Raw genomic sequence first — 12,782 nt, forward strand, 5'->3', positions numbered from 1 at the left:
TTTTTTCGCATTGAACAACGGCGGGCAAGAAACCAGTTGGGTCCCGAATTGCCGGAGGCGAGGAAGCACCCCGTAATTTCATCGGTTTTTGCGTTTGAACTTATAAATTCAAACTAAAACAATATTCAAAAATTACCCACACAATTTTAGAGGCCAATTCTTAATATATCTCTCCGGCTTCCGATAAACCATCGCATCATCTTAAAATTCTACTCATCACATACAAGGCTTTAAACAATCTGGCACCTTCGTACATTCGCAATTTACTAATACCATAAACTCCATCTCGTCAGCTACGCTCATCATCAAAAAACCTTCCTTTTGCTCCTTCCTTTTAAACTGAAAACTTATGGTGCAAGATCTTTCTCCGTGGCAGCCCCCTCACTTTGGAATGCGCTGCCATCTGATATCAGGAACAGTTCTTCAGTGCCCGTTTTTAAAAATAAACGTAAAATTTTTCTTTTTAAAAAAGCATTTCTGTCAATAATTTTTTGTTTTTTTGTTCAGTTATTCTTGTAAAGCGCCTTTGAACTGCGATATAAATATTTTATTATTATTATTATTATTATTATTATTATTATTATTATTATTATTATTATTATTATTATTATTATTATTAACATTCGGACCAGGCTCCGTAGAGTGAAATGATCGCACGGGTAATCCACGGCTATGACCTCGGTCAGGTCCGGTCAAGTATTTAATGTCTATTGCTGGATACAGTTTTTATTTCGGCCAATAAATTTTAATTTCTCACGTTTCTCCATTTTGCAAGCTATGAAATTACATAAGAGTTATGGTTACATATTGTTCTTAAACTTCGCACTGTGGTCAAAATGGTTTTGTTAACCCAGCTGAAATGAGTTGTACTCAAAAAAAAAAAAAAATTTTCCCGCCGATTTTTACTGCCGTCGGCTCAACTCTCGGCCCATGGGTCTCTAGACTTAAACAATTTTAACGGTTGATGCAACACAAAAATTGTGGTTCGTTGCTCTTATTAGCATCTCAACGTACAGTACAAAGGGAAGTTAAGATGGTGGATGCAGAACAATATCCCAAATGTTAATTTTCAGACATAAAAAAAACAGCGCCATCACGTAGGAGTGCTAATGAGATTTTATTTCTATATATGACTACATGTTACAATTTCACCCACTGTTTTAAACCTTGATTTGACTATGGAGTTGAAAGTTTGGCTCAGCTGTCAGATCTAGAAGGATTGACTTGATTGCATTATTCTTTCTCACTTTCCCATGTTTCTGTTAATCCAATTCATCAAGTAGCGGACCCTGGCATGTACCCCATAATGCTCTTCTGCACAATTTTTTCCCCAAGATACCACACCCTCAAGGTAGAAATGGCCGTCGTTTTCTTCACAGACCAAAGGGCCCCCTGAATCTCCCTGGCAAGCGTCCTTGCCCTTCTCACTAGCACAGACCATGGAATTGGTGATCAATTTGCCATATTTCTCTTTGCAGTCATTTTGTGTTTGAATCGGCACGTAGACTTCCCTAAGGGAGTCAGAAGACGCCCCTCCAAATGACATCGTACCAAATCCTAACAAAAAACGTAACAGAGACTTAATACAAAATAAATTTTTACACCGTTACCTCCAGTAAGTACGCAGATGTTTTTACTGTCCGTTACTTTCACAACCCATTCAACCCCACCTCGTACCAAAGTAAACGGGTGACAGTTACAATGAAGAGGTTATCGAAAGAAAGTTAAGGTTACAGTCGAAGCCCTACTTGCGACCGCTCTCTTAGGCGACCAGCTCTGGTTACGACCGACACTATGAAACCCTGTTTTAACTTTCACTCAAACTCCTCTAATAAAAAGCTCCCGTAGGCGACCGCGACCACTATTGGGCAATTACCAAGAGGTTTTTTGCTTTTGTTAGCTCTTTGACGCGACCACTGAAAGAGTTTTATGTACTGAACGTAGAATTCAACACTTGAATGAAAGTTGACACTTCTTGATCTCAAACAATCATCTATTTAGAAATTAATCCAAGAGAGCGTCTCGTGTTCCCTCCGCTTGCAACCCTCGTACATCAGTTATCTCAGTTTTGTCGGGTGAAAAACGCGCGGTATTTTCATTTACACTTCGAAGCATTTCAGACACAAAATACCACCCAAATTACAGTCCAACTCATTTTGAAATGCAAACTTCCCTCCAATAACCTCCTCTCCACCGAAAGGTTTAGATACTCAGAATTTTAGTTTATTACATAATAACCGCTGAAATTACCGCACCTGTAACCCAACACTCTTTGCCATCTATTGCTGCCAAATCCTCACTAAATGCAGGCAAACAAGCCAGTCCAATGTCGTCTGGGCTCAAATCAACATTCTCCTTCAGTTTCAACAGTGCGATATCATTATTATGTGGCGAATCACCGTAGTTTTCGTGTATAATGATTTCATCGATGTCGTAAGAAATCCCGTCATTACCTTGCGCTGTTTGAGCTCCAAGTCTACAAAGTGTAAGAAAAAAAAAAAGAAAGAATTATTTAAGTCTTATGGTAAATTTTTTAACCTGTTAAGGAGCGAATAAGGAACGATAACGAACAGCAACGGCAACGACAACGCCACAAAACAACAGGTTGAATGAACAAAACCAATTGCTCTACACGTGCGTTTTAAATTTTAGTACATTTGTTTGCCGTCCTCTTCAAAACAACAACGCGAAATGACCAAATTCAAGGTTTTGTAGATTGTGACACACGATGGTTAATTTTTCTTCTCGGTGTTTGATATATGATGACACACTGTGTCTCGTAGTTGATATATCACCTCAAATGATCAACAATTCTTGTACAAATTCAAGGCTAAAGTTGGCAAAATTTTATCGTAATTAGGAACATATCCAAACCACGGTCACAGTAGTGATTTTCTTTGTTTTCTCTATATGAATTATTTTAATAATGAACATTTTCATTTAAATGATTTTGGGAAAAGACAGTTTCAATATTCAGCATACTTTTTTTTTTATGAAAGTAACGACAATTTTTATAGTATATATGTTTCGATTGAAACTTCATCCATCTTCAGTACAGAAAACTCTCTAGTGGGTGTGAAATAAATACAAGAACTATACAATATAGCTAGTTACAGCGTGACAATAAAATATAAAGCAAATAACTAATTACAATGGGACAAGAAAAGTAAAAATATAGCTGAACGCGGCGTGGCAGAACAGAACAAAACATATATAGTGAGGGCCTCTTCATATGAGCCAGGAAGGCTGGGCTGGCTCGATTTCCGAGATCTCGCTTCGCCACTCTCTTCTTTACAAAAATTTCGATGTGTTCATATGAGAGGGCGGGCTGCCCCGCCCGGTTACCGAGAGCTGGAAATTGTTCCCATACGAACACTCCAGCCCGGATACCGGGACTGTCCGTGACGAAACATTTTCAACTGCGCATGGCTTGTAGGGTCGCTAACAAGTCGGAAGGCGGTTCCATGGGATTTGGGGGCCTTTTGGACATTTTTCATCTCGGTAACGGGGATTAAATTTCCCACATGGACAGACGAAAAAAATTTGTCCCGCCTACCGGGCTAATATGAAGAGGCCCTGAGTATGGGCAAACGAAACTAAATAGATAGTTAAAGATTTATTGACGTGAAAAATTTGCCTGTTTAGCGTGGGTTTTTCTCAATGAATATGCAACGCCTCCTTGGTTTTTAGCTGGAAACGGGTGGAGGCGAAGTCTAAGATGGAAAAACAATCTTCAGAACATAAACTTTGGCAGTTTATTGAGCTTTGAAGTTGCTGTAGAATGTGGGGAATTTTTGTCAGTGGAAAGGTGTTTACTATTTCTACTTTTTCTTCTTTAAATTGACTGAGTAAATTCCTCCGTGAAAGATGTTTTCATCCCTTTACTTTACTTTAATCATTATACACAGCCACTAAATACTTAGCGGGTGCTGTTTTCATTTTTTCATTAGGAATATAATCCTATTCGATAAGTGCTTACAAAGTTAAAAAAGAGATAATTAGTAAGACCTTTTTGAATACAATTTTCAGTGACTAGAAACTAATCAATAATCATCAATCAAAGTTGAACCGACTCTTGAAACATGAGATTTACAACTGAGTCACCAAATTATATAAGAACTTTAAATTTGCAAAAACTAAAATTTGTTTCACCCCGAAAATTACAGAAGTATTCGAAATTTGACCAGGAAGTGACCACTAATAATGTTGTACTCCACACTTCCTAATATCTTCGATACTTATGAAGTTCAAGAACTTTTGAATGTAAGAAAGGCTAACCCAAAAATTGTTTTCAAAGGGGGCATGCAGAAAGCAGGACATGCATGCCAATAGCCTGCAATTATTTAACGATGATCGTTCGCAATACCGCCTGATAGTTAGCCGAGGAGGCATAAGAGAGATCAAGAGAGAGAGAGAGAGAGAGAGAGAGAGAGAGAGAGAGAGAGAGAGAGAGAGAGAGAGAGAGAGAGAGAGAGTGGCTTTTACAAAATACTTCAAAATATTTTTGGAATTTTGGAACTCACAACTTACATGACATGACTAGGTGGGTCGTCACAGCAGTGAGCTGCTGTGACAACCCACCTAGGATGAACCAAAGTTCCTCCGCAAAACGGACTATTGAACCCCTTCCAGCGGAGTTGTGCTTGCCACGGCCAATCTTCTACTTGGGCTTTAACACCGCCGACAATCTTGGCCTCAATATTGGTCTTAATATTGGTCTTTGGACTGAGACCACAATCCATTGATGCTAATAATTATCAATAGAAAATAATAATTTTTAAAATAATATTAATAATCTTTATTCACATATTCCAAGCTATTTATAAGTTAAAAGTTCTGTTTCTTCTCTGTTAAGATTGTCACAAATCAGTGCTAAAAAAATTAGAGAAATGTGTGCACGAAGAATTTGTCAGAGTTTATGCCAACGATTCACTGTTTTGCGAGGCGTTTATTTGACTATTTAAGAGCCGTTGTCAGTAACTTTCGAGAATCCGGCGACGAAAGCGAAAATTCGAATTTTTTTTTTATTTGCCCCAAAAGACCCTTTTGGTGAACTATTTTCAAAAATATAATCAAAAGTTCCAGTGAATTTTTTTTTCGGCAAAAATTAGGAAAGTTCGAAATCGGCCTCAACGTGCCCGATGGCCCGATTGAAATTATGCAAATTAATACCTTTTCAAAACTCTCGTTCAAGACAAGGCAACGTTTTCTCGATTTGACACTTTCACAATCGTTTTTACATCCCTTTTGCTTGCTTCCAAACTATATTTTATCTCGACCTGAACATTCTTTCATTTGAAGTTAGCAACGTAAAGAATACAATGTTTGCTATTTCTTAGATAGAGTGATTTTAGCCATATTTCAGATGACCATAACATCGGGGGTATACGAATATACTGGTAATGAAATAACTTTTTTGAACGGGTAATTTTTCTTATTTATCATGTTAAAATATTTAGTTTGGCCCGTGAAAAGCGAGCGCGCTAGGTCGAGATGTGTGGAATGCACTTTGACACAATTCGCCATTTCAGCACTTCATGTTCCTCCTGTTACTTTGCACGTGTCAATACAGTTCACGGAAGCTTCTCGACAAAAGCCAGGGTCTCTGGTTTCATTTCATGATTTAATACACGTAAATAACTAGCTTTAAACTTGAGAGCTCCCCATATTAGCATTAAGTCATCAAATGATTCGTTTCAGGTGAAATTTTCGAGTTTATGTTGAGCCGTTCAAGTGAGATGAAAGACGGTCTGCGACAAATGTAGACTGCAGACTTGCAGACTTGCAGACCTGCAGACCTGCAGACCTGCAGACCTGCAGACCTGCAGACCTGCAGACTTGCAGACCTGCAGACTTGCAGACTCGCAGACCTGCAGACTTGCAGACACAACATTCTGGCCTTTCCAAATTCATTTTAAAGTGCCTATGAAGTAAAAAATTTTTTGTCACGGTTTGTTAGTTTATGAATTTCTCGGTCTGAATATGTGGGTTTTACTGAACAAAACCTTCTCAATCCGCAATTACGATCCCTGAAAGGTTCGAATTTAGCGCCGGAAAGTGTCTCCATCAGCGCGCGGCCAAAACGATCGTATTACAAGGTTGTGACGTAGAAAATACTTTGGAACACACGAGTGACATGGCGGCGAAGGGAGTTTTTTCGATCTCGGCGACTTATTATGCGGCTGATAACTCCAATATGACAAACTGCGCGAAAAAAACTGGCATGCCGAGAATATGCACACATTACTTCCCGAGAGACGAAACTTTACGGCAGAAGTAAATTCGGTTTGCCCGAATTCACAGGAAAGATTCAAGCCATAGCTCTCGAAAGCGAAAGACAACGATGATCAGCTGTGGATATATTACACTCAGACTCTCATATCTGTGATAAACAAACATCCTGCCATCTTACTGCAGTTAACATAACATGAGCATGCAATCACCGGTTGAGAAATCCACGGATCCTCAGTCTTGGCAGATGACATAAATTTATTTAGCGCTCCCAGAAATCTTGCTTTATTCGAGCCGATAAACCTAAACAAATGCCACAGAGCTACAATTGTACCCGGGAATTGTAGCATACGCATTGTCATGCATATCGAAAACTAATCCTAACGAACAGTAAGAAAACCTTCAGTCAGTATATTTGAGCATTCCCCCTCACGATCACGAGCGGTCACACCACATTTTGATCAAAAGGGAAGAATCTTTTATACAAGAGAGCAAAACTACAAAGGCTTTTGTCAACACAACAGACACACAGCGGGAGTCGCTTAGCCGGGTCTGTCAAGATCTTGCGTAAGCGTGTTGGTCATCGCAGAAAATTCATCATGTTTGTGAGTTAACTGATGTGCTCGATCTGAAGTGTAAAAACTATTACTTCCATCAAAAGTGAGCTTTTGACCGGCCTGTGCAATTTCCATTTATAGCATCTGTGCTCTCTCGCATTCTCAAATCGAACAAAATCGAGTTTGAAGAGACAATTTCTAGCAAACAGAACTACGTAATTCTTCGCCTTTTCATTTCGGCAAAATATATCCAAGTACTAAAAAATCATTCATCGAAACGTCGCCTTCGAATCGAGCGCGCAGAACGGTAGCGGTAAGGCCATCTTGATTTTCGTCCTCGTCTTATATTCTTGAGCTATTCGACGCCAGTATGATCCACATCGGAACGATTGCAGAAACTTACATTTTGCCTGAATCGCTTGACTCTTTCAGATATCCGTTGGAAAAGTTTCGGTAAAGGACATTACTTGGTTATTGTCCGACATTTTTTTGGGGAGAAACCTTGAACACGAAATTTTCGCGATAAAAGTATTAGGCGATTCCGTGTATTAAAAAGGCGAGATGTGTTGTAAACAAATCTCTGAGGCATTTGCTACGTCATCAAACGCTAAACTAGTTCCCAGTCCCAGGGACACTATTTTTGTCATTTTGGGCTACTTTGTACGACTAAAAAAGCACCTTATTGTTTTTTCTACCGCATTTCTTTTATAATTTCGTAACTAAGACATGGTAAACTTTAAAAAAACGCAAAAAAAATTTTTACTTCATAGGCACTTTAATAATATTGTGTAACCTCCGCCATTCCACATCATGCGCTGACCGCTTAGTACGCTTTTAAGGCTACGCGACCTGCATACTTCCGGATTTTCGCGACTTTGGAATTTAACAAGAATTATGTGCTAGTGTTGTTGGTTCCATGGAGTGTTGCTGATTCACTAGCTCGCGGCATTTAGTACGATCGAGGTGATATAATCGCTGGTGGAGGCATTTGTTGTTTACAAAATTTTAAGAGCTAAAATCTCGCACAGGGTTTTAAATTCAAACTACATGTAACTTTGGCATGGCGACCACCTGAGCAACACGTCTACATATTTCTTTGCTATTCTAACTTTGAACTCGCATATCTCGATAACCAATCAAAATATCGGAAAAGCCTTATTAATGTCTTTTGAATAACGCTGTGCAGCTAATTCGTTCTTGCCAGGCGTTCGATACCCGGTAAATTCAATCCAACAGGCCTCGTTCATCGGAGCATTTACTCGATCCTGATATTTTAGAATGTAAAATAATCACTAAAATTGTATTTTTTCCAGAACTTAGCCCTTATTATGCTGTTTGCTATATAGTTTGACAACGTTTTCTCAAAACTGGCGCACGGACGAATTTAATTCCTAAACAACAACCGTGAAAGTAGCCAAGTATCAAAGCGTACCAAGCGGACAGCGCATGATATGGAATGGCGGAGGTTACACAATACTATTTTTAAAATGAATTGGGAAAGGCCAGTATGTTGAGTCTACAGGTCTGCAAGTCTGCAAGTCTGCAAGTCTGCAAGTCTGCAGGTCTGCAGGTCTGCAGGTCTGCAGGTCTGCAGGTCTGCAGGTCTGCAAGTCTGCATTTGTCGCGCACCGGATGAAAGAGCCGTTCCCAGGGAAACAACTTGAAATCAGTGAAATTAATACCCTGTCTCTCATATCATGCTACACTTCCAAACTACCGTTATTTTTTTAAGCTAGAAAGTGTAAATACTCCCTTTTTACGTGACCTAACACAGAATTTGCCTTAAATATTACAAAATCGCGCACCGACGTAAATGTAAACATCGGCCGTTTCTCAACTCGCCACATGGGTGAAACGCGTCCGTTGTTGCTCTGTATACATTTATGACCAGAGAGTAGAAACAAAAATTCTTCTCTATGCCCATCTGTATATAAAAAACACTTGCCAACCAAGCTTTTTTTTTCTGTGTGTTTGTCGAAAATACTGAAGAATAGTGCAACATTGTTACTGACTACTTGACTCATTCAATCACAACCGGATAACACGACTGAATACTAGATATAAAGAAATGTCCTCTCTCTAAAATCGTTACTGACATTATATACGGCGATGTCACATCCCAGAGGCAAGGCTGAAAGTTGTCTCAAATTCCGCATATTAGAAATTTAAGGTTTTGAACAACGCGAATAATTTTCATTGCGTGACAAGTGAAATGTGATACGCAAGCGCGCAAAAAGCACAGGAATAAGCTTTGTCAATATTTGCGTTTGTCAGTGATGACGGTGCGAAAATAATTTTTGAAATTACAAGATGAAATTGAGACAGTTTTTAAGGCTACTTTGGCTTTGTTCTGGCTTTTTTTTGCCACATGTGTGAAGAGAGTGCTTACCGGGCGACATGGGTTTTGGGATTTCCCTTTTTTTTGACAGGGAAAATGGGATTTGACGCACCGGAAATGCCATTTGGTCATGAAATCTGGGCATTAGGAATCAGTGAGATTATCTGTGACAAAATTTGGCCTGGAAGCTGGCATTTAACCAAGCTTCGAACCTGAGAAAAGTAATTTGTAGAGTGACAAGCCTGCGCGACTCCGGAACATCCCAGAAGGCTTGCGGGCGGTTGTTCTCGTAGACCGGTTTTGGCTCAGTCGGCGAGTACCATGGTGGTACACTGTCTATCAGGTCCAAGCTGTACAGCATCTCAAATAAGAGGATCTTCAGCACCGCATTATGCTCCCTGCAGATACTAGCATTGCGCAAGCATGCATACATGCATGCATACATACATACATACATACATACATACATACATACATACATACATACAGACAGACAGACAGACAGACAGACAGACAGACAGACAGACAGACAGACATAAATACATACATACATAATCTTTATTTAAACACGATGGTAATCAAAGCTGTTAGCTTGTGGCGTCGTGTGTTTACTTCTAAACTAACCTAATCTACGTTACATTAGAATATTTCAGGTATAATAATAGTTAATAGTAGGTTAATAGTAGACAAAATTCTGTTGTTTATATCGTGTGGTTGATGCAGATGTGCAGTTAAACTTAAAATCTTTAAAAAGGTTCTCAGCGCTGACTCACTTTCTGAGATAGTTAAAGTTCGGGGACGCCGCTGCCTCCTTGTCGTTGTAATTAACAAAATTCCATAAGGTCTGCCGCGAACGGCGTGTGTATTTGTATGTGGAATAAGCGTACTAGACGACATTTCTTGCCACTTTAACTCAGTCGCCCCTTCTTCTAACGATAAAACAGACTTTGAACATATCTTGGAGTAATAAATGGAAAAAACTGTGTATTTCAAAGCAAGCAGTACAGAAATAAACTAAATAACCATCTTTGAAAACCTCGCACAATAAGGAGTGAATAAATGTTTTGCGTAAGTTTTGTTTTGATGAAAATGAAATCACACTTCAAATTTTTACAGTCGCTTTTAACGAAAGATGTTACAATAGACCTTCAGTGAAAAATACTCACATCGTACTCTCTACATTTATATCTTATTATTTTACGTATTTGTGTTTGTTCTCTGTTAAGATTGTCACAAATCAATGCTAAAAAAAATTAGAGAAATGTGTGCAAGAAGAATTTGTCAGAGTTTATGCCAACGATACACTGTGTTGCGAGGCGTTTATTTGACTATTTAAGCTAAGTGAGGGTCAAATTTTCTTAAATGAAGTTAAATGGGACGAGACAAAAAAATAAAAGTCCAAGGGAAATAGTGAACATGGACCGTAAAACTGAGCTCAAAAGACTGCTCTGCAGTTAGCAATATTATTAACATTAAGTCAAATGACGTGTCAAAACTGCAACCAAAAGTGCAAAACAGCAAACCAGCAAAGTTTTGTAAACAAAATCAAATGAATACTGGCTTCTTTTATTCCATTGCTGAGTTTTTCGTTCCGGTTCGTTTTACCATGTTTAGTGTGCGACAACTTTCACTTCAAGAGGAAGCATGCATTCAACGTTTCGTCACGCTGGATCGGAGTAAAATGATTTCACTTCAAGATTTCTCGCGTGCTGTTACCGTCACCGTGAGAGATTGAAAAATTCTGCTGCTCCCGGATAAGATTGTAGGATTTTCATGATACCGCCCGCTCACAAAAAAAAAATAAATAAAAAAAGGAAGTTACTACCTCCGCTTACACAAGGTGCACCGAACCGACTGAAACGGCAAAATATTCTGCCTTTACGGCTGGAATTCGTCTGTCGCTGTCTTTTACGTTGAACTTTGCTTATTTATCGCCTACGCTTTCGTTTTCTTTCTTTCTTCCTTTCTCTTCTTTCAACTTTTGTCGACATATTCAACGAGCATATGAATTTATAGCTTTCCTCAAAATTTCCGTTTGTTTTTCTAAAAAGCAGCTGGCCACACAACAGTACTTCCCGCCGAATAAAACGCGGGTTGTATCACAAGGTTAACTTGAGTGTCGCATTTCACATCACATCGAGGGGCGGACGTACGGACAAAAGTGACGTCATAACCAAACCAAAACGTTTCGCTTTCATGGGTTTACCAATTTCTCTTAGGAATAGAGCTTTGTCCTTGCAAAAAATTCCACAGAGTCGCCATTGCATTGGATGATCTTCAATATTTCCTTCCATTGGCGCCGTTTGTTTCCAATAATTTTCCACAATGAAATTCAGGATTTCTGAGTTTCCGATTTTGGGCGTTTTGATAAGGGAAAAAGTTAATTAATAGTAAACTGTCACAGTTTCCACCAACTCACCACAAAGGCCACAGGTTTTTTTACATTTCTTCCTGCCTTTCTTTTTATCGCACTCGTTTCCTTCTTTCAGGGAAGTGCATTCAGCAGGACTAATTTTGTCCTTGCATTCTAGAAGGAAAAACCAGAATTGACATAATTAAGTTAAAATTTGTTAACATTGTGGCAAGTGAGTGAGCGTAGTGACTTGAATCACTGCTTCTGAGAGGTGCCACAGACGTCACTGCTTGCCATTAAGTCGAAGAGACACTTGCCAGAGCCATGAGTTATCGGGTTGTTCCTCAACCCCCATAATTCGGGACCCATACGGTCTGCCCATGCGCTGATAATATCTACACGAGAAAAGAGTTGATGGAGTACAAACCATCTGAACGATTGTTTCATGTTCCCATCGACCATTATGAAGGATTAAATAGCAACAACAAATTGCTAAACACTGCATAAAAATAAAATACAAATATCAGGTGGTCGATTTTGCAATTTAAAACCCCAAAATACAAGTCAGTTTGTAGAAAAGACCTCACTTTCAACACCATTCTCGGGAATCATTTTTTTAACCAACAAGTGTCCCGTTGGTCGCGAACTGTATGGATTCCCTTTTTTAATTGAAAAAAGGCTCATTTGGGTGGACAACATGATATAAAGAACAATATGTGGAGTTTTGAAACTCTATTGAATTTATGTTTTGTTTGTTTGTTTGTTTGTTTGCTTGTTTGTTTTTCATAAGAGATAAAACAGACAAATAACTTACCTTTTCCTTTCTTTTTGCCTAACGACAAAAAAAATGAAGTTTTAAGAGGAAAGAAGAAGAAAATAAACAGACTTGATTTAATTACAACTGAATCCATGTTTTTTGCATGGTACTGTTGGAGGAAGTTATCTTAACTTCGAGGCAAGGTTTCTTGACGCTGATCATTTCCTACTGTAAGGAGTTCTCGGAAACTGGTCTGTGCTGAAGCTTAAAAGGATGAAATGAAAGATATGCAATGCCAATCCTTCAGTCCCTCTTTCCAGTCCAAAACGGCGAAAAATGTCCTATAAGTTGATCAGTAGGGCTAAACGAACGAAAGAGTCCAACCTTATCTTTTCTACATCACACAGCCACTGAACAAGTTTTCATTTCGGTCCAATTCAAAAGAACACCCGTATAAGGGACCTCGTTTCCTCTCTATTATTTATTTTTGGCTGAAATATTCTGTATTTCGTTACGTCTAGAAACGCGTTATATCCTTAATCTACT

The 12,782-nt window shown here is 38.9% G+C and overlaps 1 protein-coding gene and 1 long non-coding RNA gene across 2 annotated transcripts in view; one reads left to right on the forward strand and one right to left on the reverse strand.

Moving 5' to 3' along the window:
• The window catches only part of LOC146483249 (uncharacterized), a 333,500-nt gene that overhangs the window by 138,967 nt on the left and 181,751 nt on the right, over window positions 1–12,782 (forward strand). The window lies entirely within an intron of this gene.
• On the reverse strand, window positions 1,162–12,091 carry LOC146483261 (chymotrypsinogen A-like). The gene is made up of 5 exons (XM_085106194.1): window positions 12,067–12,091; window positions 11,546–11,653; window positions 4,531–4,747; window positions 2,256–2,476; window positions 1,162–1,557 (listed from the first exon to the last, which is right to left on the reverse strand). The coding sequence occupies exons 1-5, from the start codon at window positions 12,089–12,091 to the stop codon at window positions 1,244–1,246; spliced, it is 885 nt and encodes a 294-aa protein (XP_084962320.1). The 3' UTR covers window positions 1,162–1,243.

The sequence above is a fragment of the Pavona decussata genome, unplaced genomic scaffold (genome assembly GCF_977016875.1).
Source record: "Pavona decussata unplaced genomic scaffold, jaPavDecu1.1 SCAFFOLD_40, whole genome shotgun sequence".
In the NCBI taxonomy this organism is placed as follows: Eukaryota; Metazoa; Cnidaria; class Anthozoa; order Scleractinia; family Agariciidae; genus Pavona; species Pavona decussata.